At 45.4% G+C, this 18,880-nt stretch overlaps 1 protein-coding gene and 1 long non-coding RNA gene across 8 annotated transcripts in view; one reads left to right on the forward strand and one right to left on the reverse strand.

Moving 5' to 3' along the window:
* FRMD4B (FERM domain containing 4B) overlaps positions 1–18,880 on the forward strand; it is a 262,525-nt gene that overhangs the window by 222,402 nt on the left and 21,243 nt on the right. For all 7 annotated transcript variants that reach the window (XM_082209330.1, XM_082209327.1, XM_082209326.1 and 4 more), the window contains 4 exons: positions 12,739–12,815; positions 14,938–15,076; positions 16,425–16,566; positions 18,666–18,799. In XM_082209330.1, coding sequence (XP_082065456.1) covers positions 12,739–12,815; positions 14,938–15,076; positions 16,425–16,566; positions 18,666–18,799 — 492 coding nt within the window. The remainder of the gene's footprint in view (positions 1–12,738; positions 12,816–14,937; positions 15,077–16,424; positions 16,567–18,665; positions 18,800–18,880) is intronic.
* The window catches only part of LOC309525508, a 104,300-nt gene that overhangs the window by 36,590 nt on the left and 48,830 nt on the right, over positions 1–18,880 (reverse strand). The window contains exon 3 of the long non-coding RNA XR_014216363.1: positions 3,878–3,959. This is a non-coding gene — a long non-coding RNA (uncharacterized lncRNA). The remainder of the gene's footprint in view (positions 1–3,877; positions 3,960–18,880) is intronic.

Consider the following 18,880-nt stretch of genomic DNA (forward strand, 5'->3'; position numbering starts at 1 on the left):
TATCTGCTGAATACTATGCTTATTTAGTCAGTGGGAGCAATTCCCCATTTCACTTCTTCCTTGCTATGGAACTCTTGTGTAACTCCCATTCATTGTAGCAGAACCTTATGCAAGAGAAGTTCCCGGTGGATTGTGTCTAGCAGGAGCGAAGAAATGTTGAGGCTGTTGAATTATTAACCTACAGCCCAGCCTTATGCCTGTTTATTCCACTGTGGCTTCATTTGTTTGGAGAGAAAAAACAGCTTTCGACAGCTAAACAGAATACAAACGTTTTACTTTTTATGGTATGCAATGTTCCTCCTTCCCCCCTGCCCAAGTTTTTGTGTTTTAACATTTCCCCCCTTGCTATAAGAAAAAAAAACTGCTCCCTGGGTGTAAGCCAGGAGCATAGTCAAAACATACTCATATATATATATATATATATGCTTTCGTAGATTTTCACGGGTACAGGAATGCAGGTTTTGGTGTCTTCGGGTGTCTTACCGTGTAAGAGTCGGGGTGTCTGTGCGACGTTTCGACGAGGTCTCACTCGTCATCTTCAGGCTGGTGCTTTCGGCTTCTTGTTACTGGAACAGATATATATATATATATATAGCATATGAAGAACTTTCGTTGTATACTTGGTGGAATTTCCCAGCGGGCTGTGTTTATGAAGAAGTTTTGCCAAAGCAAGGGAAGACTGGAGGAAAAGGAGCCCTTCGTTTCGCAGCTAGAAGCTAGTTGCTGGGAATCACAAGCAAGAAGAGTGCTGTTGTGCTCAGGTGCTGCTTGCAGGCTTCCCAGCGGTATCTGGTGGGCCGCTGTGAGAGCTGGGTTTGCGACTGGCCCGCTACATCAAGCGTGCATTATTTCCCCTGCACAGAAGCACTCTGAAGGCTTCTTTTGAAGCACACTTAAACGCCTGCTTTTCGTTGGGGGTCTGTGCATGGAGCTCATTGCTTAGGCCTCTCAATCAGGGCTGTTGTCTCCCTCTACGCTCTTGAGAATGCCTTCAGGTCTCCCACAAATCCTAGATACAACACTTTGGGAAGTGTTGCAAGTTTCAAGGAGCTAATGAACTTTGAAGCACTTCTGAGAACACTGGCTTATAGTTGCATCACCACATCTTTTTAGTTCAGGTATTGGCTTGTAGCAATGGGTTATATATGTTTCAGAAGGGACACTGGAACAAGCCAAGACTACTGTCTATGCTCCGAGTATAGGCCAACGTTTGTTTCATTATTTCTAAAAAGGCATTACCAATCTTCTTAGTTGCTGAATGATCCTGCTTCCTCGCCAAGTGTTGCAGAGCCCGGCTCTTATACTTGTACAGTCCCAAAATGGGTTGGTCATAAAAGTAATGACTGATTAGGAGCATAGCAAACAGCCTTATACTAAGTTCACGCCATTGGTGCATTTAGCTCAGTATTGACCCTACTCAGACTGACAGTGACTCTCAAGGGTTTCAGACTGGGGCTACGCCAAGCCGTACCTGGAGATGCCAGCCATCAAACCTGGATACCTGCGTGCAAAGCAGATGCTCTACCACCGAGCTGCCATTTTGTGAAAAAACAGTACAGAATTGTGTTAAATAAAATAAAGGGTTGTATCTGTTGAAGCACCATCCATCACTGCAGATGGTGACAGCAGTCATGAAATTAAAAGAGGCCTACTTCTTGGGAGAAAAGCAATGACAAACCTAGACAGCATCTTAAAAAGCAGAGACATTACCTCCGTCACTTCGTTGGTTTTTGAGAATCATTCTTCGCAACCCTATAAAATAAATGGCAAAGTGGCTTTGTCCCTTATGCATACTTGCAAGGCTGCTGGGTGGTAAATATTGTGGTGGTTTCTCCCTGCTCTCTCTGCCTAAGGTTGAGCCATGCTCAGTAAGCCAATAGAGGCAGGAGGTGGGGGTGGGGGGGTTGATGAAAGAGAGGCAGTGAAGACCCCCCGGTGAACAGACGGAGTAACTAGAAAGGAATTCTTCCTGTCGAGCACAAATCATTCTAATGGGAGACCACTGCTCCCTAAAGGTATCAAACTGAAGCCGTTCCATGAATACTACTGTACTTGATAATCTCACATAACAGTGCAGCTGACCTGGAGGTAGGCAAGTTCTTCCAATGCTGTTACAGGAAGAGAATGTAAAAAGCTGCTGTATGTTGAGTCAGGCCAATGGCCCATCTAGCTCAATATTGCATGCACTGACTGATAGAGGTTCCCCAGTGATTGGGACCTGCAGATACAAGGGATAGAGCCTGAGACCTTCTACATGAAAAGTTAGGGCAGCCATACATCTGGGTTTTCCTGGAACGCCCTGGCGGATTTTCAGCAAATGGGCAAAATGTCTGGGAAAACCTGGACATATGGCAAGGGGGGGTTACGCTCAACAACTACAAAACAAAACTTTGTCCAGATTTTCACTTTTAGGAATAGGGCAACCCTATAAAAAAAGGGTGTGGGTGGCGCTGTGCATTAAACCACAGAGCCTATGGCTTGGCAATCAGAAGGTCGGCGGTTCAAATCCCCGTAATGGGGTGAGCTCCCGTTGCTCCGTCCCAGCTCCTGCCCACCTAGCAGTTTGAAAGCATGCCAAAGTGCAAGTAGATAAATCGGTACCACTCTGGCAGGAAGGTAAACGGTGTTTCCGTGCGCTGCTCTGGTTTGCCAGAAGCAGCTTGGTCATGCTGGCCACATGACCCGGAAGCTGCGGACAAAACACCGGCTCCTTCGGCCAGTAAAGCGAGATGAGCGCCGCAACCCCAGAGTCATCCGTAACTGGACCTAACAGTCAGGGGTCGCTTTACCTTTGATACGAAGGTGAGCTTCAGCTTTTACCCCATACGGTGCAAGGTACAGCAGTGTTTTGACTAAACGGAAACAGCTCTTAACTTAAATATCAGAAGAGCATAAGGACAAATTTGTGCGAGGGGGCAGAAATTCTTATGTGGACTAATTCTGTTGATTTATCTACTTATTATATTTCTGTCTGGACTTTTTTCCAAGGCAGTATGTTTGGTTCTTTTCCCTCCCTCCCTCCCACCTACCCACCCACCCACCCACTCCATTTCATTTTCCCAATAAACGTGTGAGGTAAGTAGGTCAGGCTGAAAGATAGCGATGGGCCTAAGGTCACCCAGTGAGCTTCAAAGCTGAGCAGGGAGTTGAACCTTGGTCTCTCCAGGCCTAATTGAGTTCATTCCCCATCGGCTTTATTGTTTCTTCTTCACTTGGGGAAGAATCAGCTCAGCAGGCTGTACGGTGGAGGTTCATAAAGTTCATAAGGAGGTCCATGAGGAGAAAGTGGAGAGAGAGTTGTGAAAGTCACCATGTTTAAACTAGCCCTGTCACGTTACAGTTAGTGGAGCAACACTGAGCCAAACTGTAGCAAGGATTATTAATACAGTGGTATCTCAGGTTACATACGCTTCAGGTTACATACGCTTCAGGTTACAGACTCTGCTAACCCAGAAATAGTGCTTCAGGTTAAGAACTTTGCTTCAGGACAGTGGCGCAGCGTGGGGGGTGCAGGGGGGGCCGGCCGCACCGGGCGCAACATCTGGGGGTTAGGGTTAGGGGGCGCAAATCCACGGGTTAGGGGGCGCAAATTACTTGCCTTGCCCCGGGTGCTGACAACCCACGCTACGCCACTGCTTCAGGATGAGAACAGAAATCGTGCTCTGGTGGTGCGGTGGCAGCAGGAGGCCCCATTAGCTAAAGTGGTGCTTCAGGTTAAGAACAGTTTCAGGTTAAGTACGGACCTCCGGAACGAATTAAGTTCTTAACCTGAGGTACCACTGTACCTCTGTATTGCAAGGGCACATGGACAGCCTTTTTTTCTTAAAAGAGATGGTAAATGCAGCGTTACAAACTTATTTATTTAAAGTCATTTTACCTTGCTGTTCAGCTGAGGGGGAAATTCTCATGGTGGATTACGGTAATCAATAATAAGATGGTCTCTGCCCTCAGGTTGTAGTCTAAAAGACATGACATAAAAGGAAAAGGAATTATGAAGGAGGAGGAGGGGAGCCAAACTCTACCACTGCTTCTTACATCACCATCTTACTCTTATTGATTCAGTAGTGAGTCCTATTGAATTCAGCTGGACTTATTCCCAGGGAGGTGGTGTTAGGACTGCAGTCATAGTTACCAAGTTATTACAATTGTTCTTTCCAGCAGGGAAAGTTGAAGCAAGCGCCATGCACTTGCTCACATTCTGGCCACCTGTTATGGTTTCCTTTCTGGGAGGTAAGGGCAGAGCAGCCTCCCAGTGGCCCCTTGGCTTCCTCAAAACTGGGGGACTGAAGGGATTATGGTCTTTAAAATTAATAGGAAATCGGTACATCAGAAGGATTTTATACTGATGTGCTGATACAGAACTCAGTGCCACAACCCCTGCCATAAGAACTGGTAGTGAGGCACACAGCATGGGCAAATACCCAGGATGCTGACCCGTCGCCTGCTAAATTTCCCACTGGCCTGCATGGTTCTCCCCATTTTATCCTCACACCTTTCTTATAAAGTTTCTTTCACCTTGCAGGCTTTTCCTGCAAGTAGAAAGTTAGCAGAAAGGTTTAGCCTAGTCCTCTCCTAATTTTCTCCTTGCAGGGAGTTTTTTTTTGGGGGGGAGCATTCAAAAGCAGTATTTTTTTACCTGCAGCACTTTGGTCCATCCCCATGTTCTTATGCTGCCTCACGTCGATCTAATAAATAAATAAATAAAAACACCAGGCTGTTGAACCCTGTTTTCTCCCAGCTCCCAATTATACTCCTTGAGTGCAGAGCCACTTCCCCTTTACAGATGCAAAGTTTATTCATGTCAATCTTTGCTGCCTGCCTGCTTTTCCTCCCAGAAAGAAGCTCAAAGTTCCTAATAGCGGCAGACCTCACCCCGCCCCCACAAATAATAATAATAATAATACCACCAAATAACAGGCCAAACAATATGAAAAATTATTCAACAAAATACAGATTGAGCACAATTGCTATGTAGGATCAGGGTGCCCAAAATATACTGTGATGCTTCCATTTGCTTGCTCTCTGGATTATACACTGAGTCACTTTTAAACCTTTTTGAATGGTGCTAGCTAAGTATTTTGTTGACATTTTTGGGTTGGATCCCTACTTGTGTGGGTGGAAAGACACCTCTCCAATGTCCCCGGCACACACACAAATGCACATGCGGGTCTTGTTTTCCCTGATGGGGTCTTTAAAGCAGCATATTATTGAAGTCTACTTGGGCAGAGCTAGTGCAGAGATGCATAGGAACCTGCCTTTTACTGGGTCTAGACTATTGGTCTATCTAGCTCAATAGAGCTAGATAGAGCTAAAAAAGCCAATGCAACTCTGGGCTGCATCAATAGGAGTATAGCATCTAGATCAAGGGAAGTAATAGTGTCACCTGGAGTACTGTGTCCAGTTCTGGGCACCACAGTTCAAGGAGGACACTGACAAACTGGAACATGTCCAGAGGAGGGCAACCAAAATGGTCAAAGGCCTGGAAACGATGCCTTATGAGGAATGGCTAAGGGAGCTGGGCATGTTTAGCCTGGAGAAGAGGAGGTTAAGGGGTGATATGATAGCCATGTTCAAATATATAAAAGGATGTCACATAGAGGAGGGAGAAAGGTTGTTTTCTGCTGCTCCAGAAAAGCGGACATAGAGCAATGGATCCAAACTACAAGAAAGAAGATTCCACCTAAACATTAGGAAGAACTTCCTGACAGTAAGAGCTGTTCGACAGTGGAATTTGCTGCCAAGGAGTGTGGTGGAGTCTCCTACTTTGGAGGTCTTTAAGCAGAGGCTTGACAACCATATGTCAGGAGTGCTCTGATGGTGTTTCCTGCTTGGCAGGGGGTTGGACTCGATGGCCCTTGTGGTCTCTTCCAACTCTATGATTCTATGATTCTAATATTTGTCTATACTGACTGGCAGCATCTCTCTCCCAGCTCTACCTGGAAGCACCAGGGTTTAAACCTGGGACCTTCTACATGCAAAGCGAACACTCTTCCACTGAGCTATGGCCCACTCGGTTGCAACGCAGTCAATAAGAGTGCTGGAGACCTAGGGTTCAGGGTTCTTCCTCCCCTCATTGGGTCAACCTAACCTACCTCCCAGGGCTGTTGTGGAGCTAAAGGCCAGGGGAAGAGCCATGTATACTGCCTTGGCTAGAGGGAAGCTGGAACATAAATACGACAAATAAGAAGGCAGCCTTTTCCAGCCACGAACGGTGAGGGATCTCTGGGGTGCTTACGCATGTGCCACACCCGACCTCTTCCTAGTCAAACAGGTTGTCTCTCTTGGTATGTTGCCGGTGCCCTTTCAGGCTTCCCACAGATACGCAGAGAGCATCACATAAGATGTCACTGTGAATTAAAACATTCCAAAGGAAGTGATAAGAGAGGGGGGAGCATGGTACGTTGGAGTCATTATTAGTCAGAGAGCGATAAGGTAGGGAGACGCTGTGCTTTCCAAGAGATCTTGTTTCACACACACCTCCTTTTTCGTTCTCTCGGGGTTTTTTATTATTATTAAATGAACATGATAGCTGAGTTGAAAGGAAGTGTGGCTGGAATGTGGCAAACTCTTCCTGTAAAACCTGTTGCGTTTCGATAGCGTGCGCAAGGGCAGAGGGAAGGCTGCTTTTCAGCAGACTTGACCAGAGAGCTGGAGCTGTGAAAGTCCTTCCTTCCTTCCCCCTCTCTCTCTCCCCCGTGCCAGCTGCGTCCTTCCTCTTGCGGGACACTCATCACCAGCTCTTCTCCTCCCTTGCCCCCTTGTGCGAGGAGGAGGAGGAGGAGGAGAGAGAGCTGTGGAATGGGGAGGCAGCCTCCCTGGCGATAAAAGCTGATGATGTCAGCAGTGTGTCAGCGGAGGGAGGCAGCCAGCCTGTGAGACAGGGAGTTACACCTAGCTAAGTGTCTGAAAGTCGGGCAGAGGAGTTGAGACAGGAAGTTGCCCTGCTCACTAGGTGAAAAGAATTTGAGAGGTTGGTTGGAGAGGGGAGGATTTTCCTAAGCATGTATTGTTTTTGAAAAGCCAAACGCCGCACCACAACGGCGCTTTTGAGACATGTGGATATGGAATAACCAAAATCCTTCAAGAAATCGGCTCTGACTAAGAAACTCAGGTAAGCACAGAGGATCTCGCGTCCGGTTTTCCACTACAGCTGCCTTCCTTTTCTGCCCTGTGGGTGAAGTGTTAGTGTAAGGCTCCGTGGTTTTGCTTTTCCAAAAGCTGGAGGGGGAGGGAGAAAACTGTCTGTATCAGGCTGTGACCCTAAGTGTCTCTAAGTGGGCATAGTTCAGTTTAAATCAGCCAGGCTGGTGCCTCATAAAGTGTGTAAGATCAGAAAGTTAATGAGCTTACAGGTTTGACTAGCTGTTGAAATCATCTCACAGGTTGAAAGGTTTCAAATTCTCTTTTGATACTTCTTGCCTGGGTCAAATTTATGTTTTGTGATAGTGAACCTTCCAAGGTTTGCTTGCTTGCTTGCTTTATAGATGCAGAATATTGTGAGGCTGTTTTATGCACATTTTTTAAAGGAATGAGAACTGGGTTGGTCAGCAACCAAGGCTGCTGAAACATTCCTGTGAGCCAGAAACAGGGTATTTTTTTAAAGTACAAATCACATCTCATGTGTAGCCTCCTTTTCTAGAGAAGTCTAGTAAAACAATCATAAAGCACAGTTTTGGCAAAGGCACAGTTTGGATCCAGCGGGATTTCTGAAGATGAAAGGCTTGCAGAAAAAGTGGTGCTTGGTTCTTCCATGAACACATGTGAAGGATTAGGCCTTATATATGGCATGAGATAAGTGCATTTAAAATAAATTTTAAAAATTGTAGTTTTTGATGTTTTTGAAGTGTATGGATGCAGAGTGCTGTGGACTACAGTTTGTTTCTCCACTTCAATGGTACACAGCAGCTTATACACACACACATATTGTTGTATACGTGAAGAATTAAATGTCTCAGTGAGTGGGCATGGGCTGCAGATTTGTTTGGTGCATACACAAAGTGTGCTCTTCATTGAAATGAATCCTGTGGATGTTTATACTAAAGGTCAGTTCTGCTGTGTTGGAAGGAATTTCTTTGCAAAAAAAAAGAAAAGTGTGCATAGGATTGTAGCCTAAGGACTTGGCATTCAGTGGGTCCTATGCACACTAACAATGCGATTTCTATGCATGTTTATTCAGATGTTGGACTTACTCCCAGATAAGTGTGTATAGATTGCAGATATTCTTGGCAGTAAACCATATTGAACACTGGCACTTACTCTCAAGCAAACAATAATAGGAGCAGAATGAAAAGTTGCAGTCGTACTAGCTCACAGAATTGTAGAGTTGGAGGGTTCCCCAAAAATCATCTAGTCCAACCCCCTGCAATGCAGGAATCCTGTCTACAGCCATCCCTGGGTGGGCTCATACCACCAACCTTCTGGTAAACAGCCAAACACACTCACCCTTTGCTCTAGGGGCTCCCAAGCACAGTTACTGCAGTGTATGTGCTGATGAACAATAGCATTCATAAAACAAAAGCAAATAATTCCACATGGGAGCAGAGGTTTGGTGGAACCTGGAAGCATGCTGCATTGTCTTTCATTTCAGTTTGCCCAATGTGTAGAGATGTTATTTTCTTAGTTTAATATCAAGCCTTTAGCACCATCTCAGCTGCTCCATCAACATCAGCAACAAAGGACTTCATAGCTAAATCATAGTATTGACCGCACCTGTCCAAACTCATTGCCTCCAGATTGACCTCTGGTGGGCAGGACAGCTATGAAAACTTTTTGACTTTGTTTTACACTAGCACTCCTTGAGGAGAATTTTAGGAAGCTGTGCCACTTCCTTCTGCAAGGTCTAAGCAACTAAGAGGGCAGCTATAACCTGGTAGAGCATGAGACTCTTAATCTCAGGATTGTGGGCAAAAGATTCCTTCATTACAGGGGGTTGGACTAGATGACTCACGTGAACCCTTCGAACTCCACAATTCTATGATTCCAAGAGAGAACTGGCTGATAAATTAGAAAAAGGTGTACCGTATTTTTCGCTCCATAACACGCACTCGACCATAACACGCACGTAGTTTTTAGAGGAAGAAAGTCCGTAGGCATGCCACCTGTAGGCATTCCCTCCATAACACGCACAGACATTTCCCCTTACTTTTTAGAAGGAAAAAGGTGAGTGTTATGGTGCAAAAAATACGGTATTTGCGTAGGTCGAGTATAGAAGGTGGCAATTATTTATGGACCATTGACATTATTCGATATGGAATACTGGCTGGGCCTATAGCTCTGTGGCAGATCATGAACCTCTCATGGAAAAGGTTGCAGGTTCAGCCCCAGCAGCTCCAGCTGAGGCTCAGAGAGAACTCTGTCAGAAATCCTGGAGACCTGCTGCAAGTCGGTGTAGACCAAGGATAGGGAACCCATGGTCCTCCTGATGTTGCTGGAACTACAGCTCCCATCAGGTGGTCATGGGTGATGGGAGTTGTAGCCCCACAATATCTGGAGAATAACAGGCTCCCTACCGCTGGTGTAGACGATACTGAGGTAGATGGGCCAGTGGTCTGACTCAGTGTAATATAGCTTCTTGTGTCCTATGACCATCTCTGGAAAGGCCAAGGCTCAGTGGCAGAGCACCTCTGGCATCAGTGGTTCAATCTTGGGCATCTTCTGGTAGGGCTGAGACCACATCCCCCCCCCCGGACTGAAATCCTGGGCAGCTTCTGCCTTGCAGTGTAGACAATGCTGAGTTAGATGGACAATTGGCCTGAGTTGGTATAAGGCAGCTTCCTGTGTTCCTAATAATTCGCTGATCTTCTGACTGTGGTAAGAGATGCATTTTTGGAAGATCATGGGGAGACTCCTGCCCTCTTCCTTGCCACGCTCCAGCCTCTTCCTTGCCATGTCCTGTTCACATGCTCACTCCAGTTTCCTCTTTCTCCACCCTCTGCAAGCCCTACTTCTTCCCCGTTTGTTCCCTATTCTTCCACCCCTGTTTCTTCCTGTTCCCATGGAAAGCCGACACATGGAGTTGCTTTCAAGAGCTGCGCAACACCTCTTGCGTTTTCTGAGGCTTCACGAAGAGGCCCCCAAGGCATCGCCACTGCTGCCAGCACCGGGTGCCAAACTAATTCAAATCACAGCGTCAGCAGCACTACTTCCAGGGCCTCTATCGGCAATATGAGTAAGGATAAAGTTCACATGCCCCTTTTGGGTGTGTGCGTGGGAGGAATGTTAAATTCTCCCCAAGGTTACTCTTCACTGTCCCTTTGCAGTGAAATCGCTACTAGTCACCATATCCCAGAGAATACTGTTGGTTTATTTGTTTATTCCAGGTTCCATAGTTGCCTTTGACTGGACTTAACTGTCCAGGGGTCCTTTACCTTTACCTTGATACAGTTAGAAATCTCACTGCTTAGCATCTGTGCACAAGGCCACGTGAAATTTGAGGGGGGGGTTGCTTTGCTCTCTAGTATCAGCTCAGTTGGTTAGAGCATGGTGCTGATAACACCAAGGTCACAAGTTCGATCCTGTTATGGAACAGCTGCATACTCCTGCATTGCAGGGGGTTAGGCTAGATGATCCCAAGGGTCCCTTCCAACTCTACAATTCTACAATTTATCTCTTACACTATAATATGCATGCATCAAGCCTGCTGGGCTAAACTGAAGCATGAGCAGAGGCAATACAAAGGAATCTGCTTAGGAGACCTATGCAGCCTGATACAGTTCATGCTTGGACACAAGCAAGCCTCTGGATTCCAGGTTGTTGTTGTCGTTGTTTGAGTGGGTGGGGGTGAGTGGGTAGACTGCTGTTGTCCTCATTTCCTACTTGTGGGCTTTCAGAAAGAGCGGATTGGCCACTGTGGGAGACAAGACATTGGACTAGATAGGCTCTCTGTGTGTTCTTAAGTTTATCTGAGTTAACTGAGTGTGGCTTATTTAGCTCCGCCTGCATGTAGCCACAGCTGGCTTTGCAGCACAATCCAGCGCATTCTTGTTCAGAAGCAAGTCCCACTGTGCCCAATGGGACTTACTCCCAAGCAAGTGTGCACAGGAAGGCAATGAACGCCTTTACTGAGCACAAACCATAGAAATGTTATCTGCGTAGCCCACGGGTGCCTAATGTTTCCCATTGATAGCTCCCATTTCACAGAGTATGCGGCCCACATACTGTGTCATTGTGGTGTGCTTGATGAATCTGCATGTTGTAACACTCCGCACTTTTGTCTACATGCTCCTCCACTTCTATGCATCTGGGAATGGTCCAAGTAAGGCATTAGGTGTCTCCAAACATGTTTAATTTTACCACACTACTTGAGTTAAACCATGGCTGGAGAGATCATAATTTTGCTCTGTTATTTACAAAAAGTCCAAGCAAAACTTAAATGCCTTCCTTAATTTATTCCCCCTAACCCCCATACCTCTTTTTATTTTCATGCTAACAAAGTTGTCTGTGAGAATTGCATACTGCAGATGGATTGCACTTTCATTTCCAACTGAGGCTCAGTTAGGGTGAGCTCGCCAATCCCTCTTTAGCTCATCGATCTATAATGGATTTTTTAAAAAAACAACAACAACAACTAGACAGGTGCACAACACTCACTGCCCCAAGGCAAATGAGACGATAATCTCTGTGATTCCTTGTTTCCACTAAGTACAGAGGGGGCGAATTGTTGCGCACAGAAAGAGAATTGTTCTGTACATGCATTGAATTTTTCTTTCTGAGCCTGTAGAAGACAGACAGTTTTTGTGTGCATGTCCTGTATCATTTGGTGGTTTCTCTCCTTCCTCTGCTCCCCTCTGCCCCTCTTGTTTTCTGCGTCAGTGCAGCATCACTGATTGCTTAATGCATGTTCTTTTTTATCATTATTGCAAGTACTGCTTGTGCACTGCCTGTGTAGAGCTTGTGAGCTTCCTGTAGGCATTTGATTGGGCACTGGGCGAACAGGACACTGGACTTGGTGGCTCACTGGCCTAATCCAGCAAGGTTCTTCTTCCTACCCTCTTATGCCTTTTATGAAACCATCTCAAGGCGAACTCCATCAGTTGCTGGATAGTAGTGCACCGGCAACATCCCCAGTCTGTCTCTTTGGTCTAGCATGTTTTCCTTAAAAGGACTTCATCTGCACCTTGTGGGAGAGCTATCTCTTGGATGCTTTCCATGAAATGAAGTTTTAAAAAAATGAGCCTGTGCAGGACATGGAAGCTTGTGGTTTCAGACCTCTGACACCAGGGGTTTTTAACTGATGGGTTCACTCCCCACTCCTACTGACCTGATGTGCCACTCCAAAGCATATCAGGCCTCTTTGGACATGTGGTTTGCCCATAGGGAAGTGATATATGGTGGTCAGAGGGGGAAAGGGAAATTACTTTTTGTTGTTTACATTAAGTCTGCTTTGGCTCAAAATGAAGAATGCCTTTAGTTACCCTCCCCAAGACAGCAGTGTTTGTTAGACATAAATCCCAGAATTGGTTCTGGGTTGGAGGTTGAGCAGAGGATGGCAGAAGAAAGTAAGAGACGCCACTACCTGAAGTTAAAACACACTTGAAAAATGCAATTAACTACGTACTGTTTATCATGACGTGGTCCTTTTAATCTTACAAATGCATAGTGAGTTGTTGTTTTGCACAATTAATCCTCTGCTGTAATTTGGGTTTCTTTGAAATTAAAGTTCTGCGGAATATAATTCTTAATAATGTGGCTGGCTCTTAAATAATTGCCTTTCTTGTTTTGTTTCTCTCACTCTTCCAGTTATTCCAATGGAAACAGCTGGAGAATCTTTATTTCCGTGAGAAGAAATTTGCTGTTGAGGTTCACGATCCCCGTAGGTAAGCAGTGTGTTTGTGTGCCATATCCAAAACATTTGTTTGTCATGCAGCTGAACCCCTGGGACCTAAATCCATTGCACTGAACACCACAAGTTAATGTTTCGCTGCATATATGGCTAAGCTTGCATTGCTTGTGCCATCCACAGTATTTATCTCTTTGGCGACACAAAGCGAACATATCACGACCCTTCTTTTCCCTTTTAGCACAAGTGGGTTTCGGTCACCTCATGAAAAGTTGCTGCGTGCACCAGTTTTATATAGACAAATAAAACAAATTCTGGCACACGCTGTAAAAACCTGCTGGGAAATCGCTACAGGCCTGAATCCATTGGAAATGTCTGCTGCAAATCTTCTATGTAAATAAACGAGAGGTTGCAGTTGTGCCTCAATAGCTTGGGCACAATATTTCTAAGACGCCACACTTGCTCGCTTGTATCTAAAATTAACCGAAGAGTACAATACAAAATACATGCTTTAATTGTGACTGTTGTTGCTTTTAAAAAACAACAACAAAACATTCATTGTTTATACCACAAAAATTCATATGAACTGCAGAAGTTAAAAAATCCTAAGTCTACACAGTTACACCATAAAAACCACAGGGAGCAGGGGATGAGTATGTTAGGGAAACTTAAGAGTGCATTCCTATGCATGGCTAATCCAAAGTAAGTTGCATTGAGTTTTGCATGACTTCAGGGAAGGCTGTAATGTTGCTGTTGCATTGATACACTAGGGTTCTACACATCCTTCCCTGAGATGTCCACAGGAGGATGCGTTTACTTAGTAAGGTCTTTCTAGATCAGGGATAGGGAACCTCTGGCCCTCCCAAATGTTTTTGGATGACACTTCTCAGCATCCTTGACCACCAGCCATGCTGGCTGGAGCTGATGGGAACTGGCATCCCACAGCAGACCTAATGTGCGTTATGGAGACCTGGTGGAAGTGGTGGGTGGACCAGATCATTCTCAGCTGGGCTTGCTTGGGTACTTGGAGCAAGAGCACTGGTCTGCAAGGAGTGGGTGGGGCAGAAGGGAGAGTTGCAGTCATTCATAAAAATTCCCTTTCTGCTGAGGCTGGAAGGGCATGCTGTTGGCACACTGCCTATGTAGACTGATGACAAAGATCTGGTTAAAAAATAATCTGTGCATGTTCTGAAGGAGGAGGAGGAAGAGAGGGGTCAGACTGCTTCATGTACATCTCGGGAGTGGTTTTGCATTTGTGACTCAGTTCTCTAACAAAGAGGAAAGTAAAAAAGCCTGGGTGTAACAGAAACCTCTTTCTCACTGAGGTGGCAAACCTGAGTCTGGAGTATACTACTTCAGATTGCAGATCATAATGGGTGTGCGTGTGTGTCATGATCAAATACTTCTCTATGCATAAACTCCAGGTGGTGATGCTGGCTATTGGCTTCCCCCACCTTAGTATTACCCTTGTAGAGATCAGTAGGGAGGATGGGGACAAAACTTGAATTAATTGGCTCTGCCTGCCATTAACTCTTGCTGTGGTGCTGTGGGTTAAACCACAGAGCCTAGGGCTTGCCGATCAGAAGGTCAGCAGTTCGAATCCCCGCGATGGGGTGGGCTCCCGTTGCTCGGTCTCTGCTCCTGCCAACCTAGCAGTTCGAAAGCATGTCAAAGTGCAAGTAGATAAATAGGTACTGCTCTGGTGGGCAGGTAAATGGCATTTCCGTGTGCTGCTCTGGTTCGCCAGAAGCGGCTTAGTCATGCTGGCCACATGACCCAAAAGCTGTACGCCGGCTCCCTCAGCTAATAAAGTGAGATGAGAACCGCAACCCCAGAGTCGTCCGCGACTGGACCTAATGGTCAGGGGTCCCTTTACCTTTACCTTTACCACCTACTTTTGGCTTTCCTTCCTTCTACCCTACCATTCCCAAATGGGCAGCAGCAACCCCTGGCTTAGCCCAGGCAATGGGTTTAGTAGCTTTTGAGAACTAGTAACAGATAACACCAAAACTGAAAACAGGATTTTTCATTATTTGTGGGGAGAGTGTCATCCTCTCCAGAACAGAGTTGTTGTGTGACTTCATCTGAACTTTTATTTCATTTTTGAAGAAACAGCAAAAAACGCTTTACGTAGCCTTTTTTTAAAAAAATGTTTTTAGAATTTCGGTGTCACGGAGGACCTTTGGACAGAGCGGCCTCGTAGTGCAGACCTGGTATGCAAACACTTCTCTGATCAAATCCATCTGGGTTATGGCAATCAGTCAACATCAGTTTTACTTGGACAGGAAACAAAGCAAAGTAAGTTACCCGTCGATAAAGGAATGTTTAGTTGCTGAAAATGCATAGTTTGTCTTTTGCATCAAAAAAATACTTCAAGAGAGATTATATCTGCCTTGCAAATGAGGCCACAACACTATTTTCTTAACCACCTGCTTGCACATATTAGTCATCTGTGTGAACACATCAGAAAAAAGTCAGCTGTCTTCTAATTTGCAAATACTCCCATCTCATGTCCCGATGGTGAGATAGGCACCTGGTTGGTCTGTGTAAGAAGCCGGTTGCTGGACTAGATCTTTGGTCTGATCCAGCAAGCCTCTTGGGATCATAGGAAACTGCCTTATACAGAGTCAGAACCAATGGTCCATCTAGCTCAGTATTGTCTACACGGATTGGCAGAGGCTCTCTAGATTTGCAGAGAAGAGTTCTCTCCCAGTCCCACGTGGAGATGTCGGGGATTGAACCTGGGACCTTCTGCATTCAGGACAGATGCTCTATTACTGAGCCATGGCCCTTCCCTTAAGAACTCTTATTCTGTTCTTATATTCTCATTATTATTATTATTTATACCCCGCCCTTCCCGGTTCAGAAAACCGGGCTCAGGGCATCTAACAACAAATTTAAAACACTCAATTGTAAAAGCAGCATTAAACACAGTATAAAAACATGTATAACAATAAAATTCAAAAATCAATTTGGGGGAAATCCATCTAATAAGCATTAGATAGTCACCAGGGCTAGCTGGCTGAATTAGTCCTACGAGGAGGACAGGGGAGAATTAGCTGTGGGGTCTCAAAGTGGGTAATCTTCATAAAGGGGGAGGGAAGAGAAGGGAAATAAAAGATCAGACTGAATTCAAATTAAAGGCCAGGCGGAATAGCTCTGTCTTACAGGCCCAACAGAAGGAGGTTATATCCGGAGGGCCCTAGTCTCATGGGACAGAGCATTCCACTAGGTCGGAGCCATCACTGAGAAGGCCCTGGTCCTGGTGGAGGATAGTCTGACTTCCTTTGGGCCCGGAACCTCTAAACTATGGTTATTCATGGACCTTAAGGTCCTCTGTGGGGCATACCAGGAGAGGTGGCCCCGTAAATATGAGGGCCCTGTGCCTAGGGGGCGTTTTTTATTTTTTATTTTACTGCCTGCTTTCCCTTCTGTTCGTTTTGAGCCTCTAATAGATAGTCAAGTTGGCTTTAGTGATCATTGCCCAAGACATAAGTTAAATAGTGAGACAGCAGGCATGTAGCTCTTGGAGTGGAGCAAAAGGTCATCTTCCATTTCCCTTTTGTTTGGAGTCTTCGCTAGGGCTAAGCTGATTGTACACGATCACTCACTATTTGTGTGTGTGTGTATGTTTAAATTGTTTTAGGCAAAAATCCCCTCAGCCAGAAGCTTGGACGATATTGCAATGGACTTAACAGAAATGGGAACACCGAAGGTTTCGAAATTAGCCACTTTGGAAGCAAAGAGTCAACTTATTATGGCCAGCAATGGTAGCCTAATCTCCTCAGGTAACACATATTGTTTTGAATGTCTTCTGTTTGGAGTCTAGGTGTCTGTATTATGTAACTCAGTTGCATGTAGTACAAGGAGAATATGTCTTTCCTTAACATGGGTGAAATTCTATTATATCACGCATCCACAATTGCTGTTTTACAACACACACACCACAATAAGTCATCCTTTCTCTTCCCTGAGCTTGTGCTGATTTGGCAATTTTCTCTCACCCTTTTTATATCCCACTGCATAAAACAACTGTAGTTTCCTAAAACGATTCATTTCTGGCTGTTAACATGCCGCCCTATGGAACCTAGTTCCTCCGCGGTCATAATAGTCATCGTCTTCCATCCCCTGCAGCCCCCCTTCTGCACAGACTTATGGTGAAGGAAGCAAGAGACAGAGCTTGTGATCTCTAAAACAGGTCTCACTGGAGGTAGATTGTTTTCTCCCCTGCCCCTTTCCTGGATTGCTATGTGACAACTATAGCCAGCTTCTGAGAAAGGAAATGCATTCTTGCCTTATCTCCCACTGTCTCACTAATACATACGCTTCAGTTACATATTCTTCAGGTTACGGACTCCGCTAACCCAGAAATAGTGCTTCAGGTTAAGAACTTTGCTTCAGGATGAGAACAGAAATTGTGCTCCGGCAGCACGGCAGCAGCAGGAGGCCCCATTAGCTAAAGTGGTGCTTCAGGTTAAGAACAGTTTCAGGTTAAGAACGGACCTCTGGAACGAATTAAGTACTTAACCCGAGGTACCACTGTATGGTGTAGGTCAGTGGTTCCTAAACATTTCCCTCCACAGAACATTTGAAAATTTCTAAGGGTCTTGGCAGATGACTTCATGATATTTCCCACACACACACACCCCTCAGTTCCTTGTTTTAGCAACTGCAGTATGCTTTTCAAGATAATGTGTGATTTTAAATTGCATTTGATTACTTTTATTTAATTACCTTTTTTTTTAAAAAAAAGTGTTTTGTTGTCCTGCAATTCAAATGAAGCTTTCAGGCTACTGGTGGTCCACATTCCGCAGTTGGGGAAGCCTTAGTGTAGGCCAGGGATGGGGAACATGTGATCCTCAAGTATGGCCAATGATTAGGGATGATGGGAGCTGTATTCCAGTAACATCTGGAGGTCCATCCCTGGTATAGACCAGCTTTCTTCCATCTTGGGTTCCCAGGCATCATTGGAACTACAGCAACTCCCATGATCCCTGAGCATTATCTCAAGTAGCTGGGCTGGGATGCTGGGAGTTGTTGTCCAACAGCATCAGCACGCCCAAGGTTGAAAATTTCTGGTGTAGTCAACACCACTCCTGCAACACAGGTTTACCTAGGGCAATAGCAGGGCAGTCAGGTATAGTTAGTACCTTCTCCTTCCTGCCCCACCCAAGTGACCTACAGAGGCTTCCTGTATGTCCCCTTCTCCTTCAGCATGCTCTGCCCTTAGGTGCAGCAGCCAACTTGCTGCCCTATATTCTGGGATTTGCAGTGCAAAATGAAAAGCCTAGCTTTGCAGGATTGCACCACTTTGCCCATGAGTTCTCTATAAAACATACCAGACGTCACCTGTATGCACATTTAAAGCATTGTTTGATGATAAGTTCCTCCTAGTGGTACAGCAATAAAACTGTTAGCACATTTGCAAAGCTAAGCAGAGTCCTGTGTGGTTTCAAATTGGATGGGGGGACTCGCATGTTGAGATTCCTGCATTGCAGGGGTTTGGACTAGATGATCTTTGGTGTATCCCCTCCAAATCTACAGTTACGATTCTGTGCGATTCTATGATTTATGTGCAACCCACAGATCCTGCAACAAATATGGAAAATCTGCTTGGAAGGAGGATTCTAATTGAAAGGTCAAATTGAAGTGCACTTTCTTTTTTGCACAATAATCCATTTTAAGTAGATTTGATGCACGTTCACCTATCTTGGCTGGCAACAGAGCTTTCCCCTTCAATTTAACTCTAGTGCTGTTGTGTCCAACTTTGAAAAGCCCACATTTAACTAGAAAAAGATGTAAGATGTTAGCCATCCCCACCCCAACCAGCAGCTAACTCCTTAAGTCCAAAAGGAGGAATGAGTGTACAAATCATTGGATTTTACAGGGTCTCAAGATTCAGAGGCCAGCGAAGAGCAAAAGAAAGAGAAAATCTTGGAGCTGAAAAAGAAAGAAAAGCTTTTGCAGGAGAAGCTTTTGCAGAAAGTTGACGAACTGAAGAAAATCTGCCTGCGGGAAGCGGTGAGACCTGTTGCTTGCTTTTCTTTAGCGTGGGTCCAGGACAGGGCTTGTCGCTCAGGGGCAGGACATCTGCTTTGCATA

Source organism: Podarcis vaucheri (genome assembly GCF_965113315.1).
Source record: "Podarcis vaucheri genome assembly, chromosome: 2".
NCBI classification, from domain to species: domain Eukaryota; kingdom Metazoa; phylum Chordata; class Lepidosauria; order Squamata; family Lacertidae; genus Podarcis; species Podarcis vaucheri.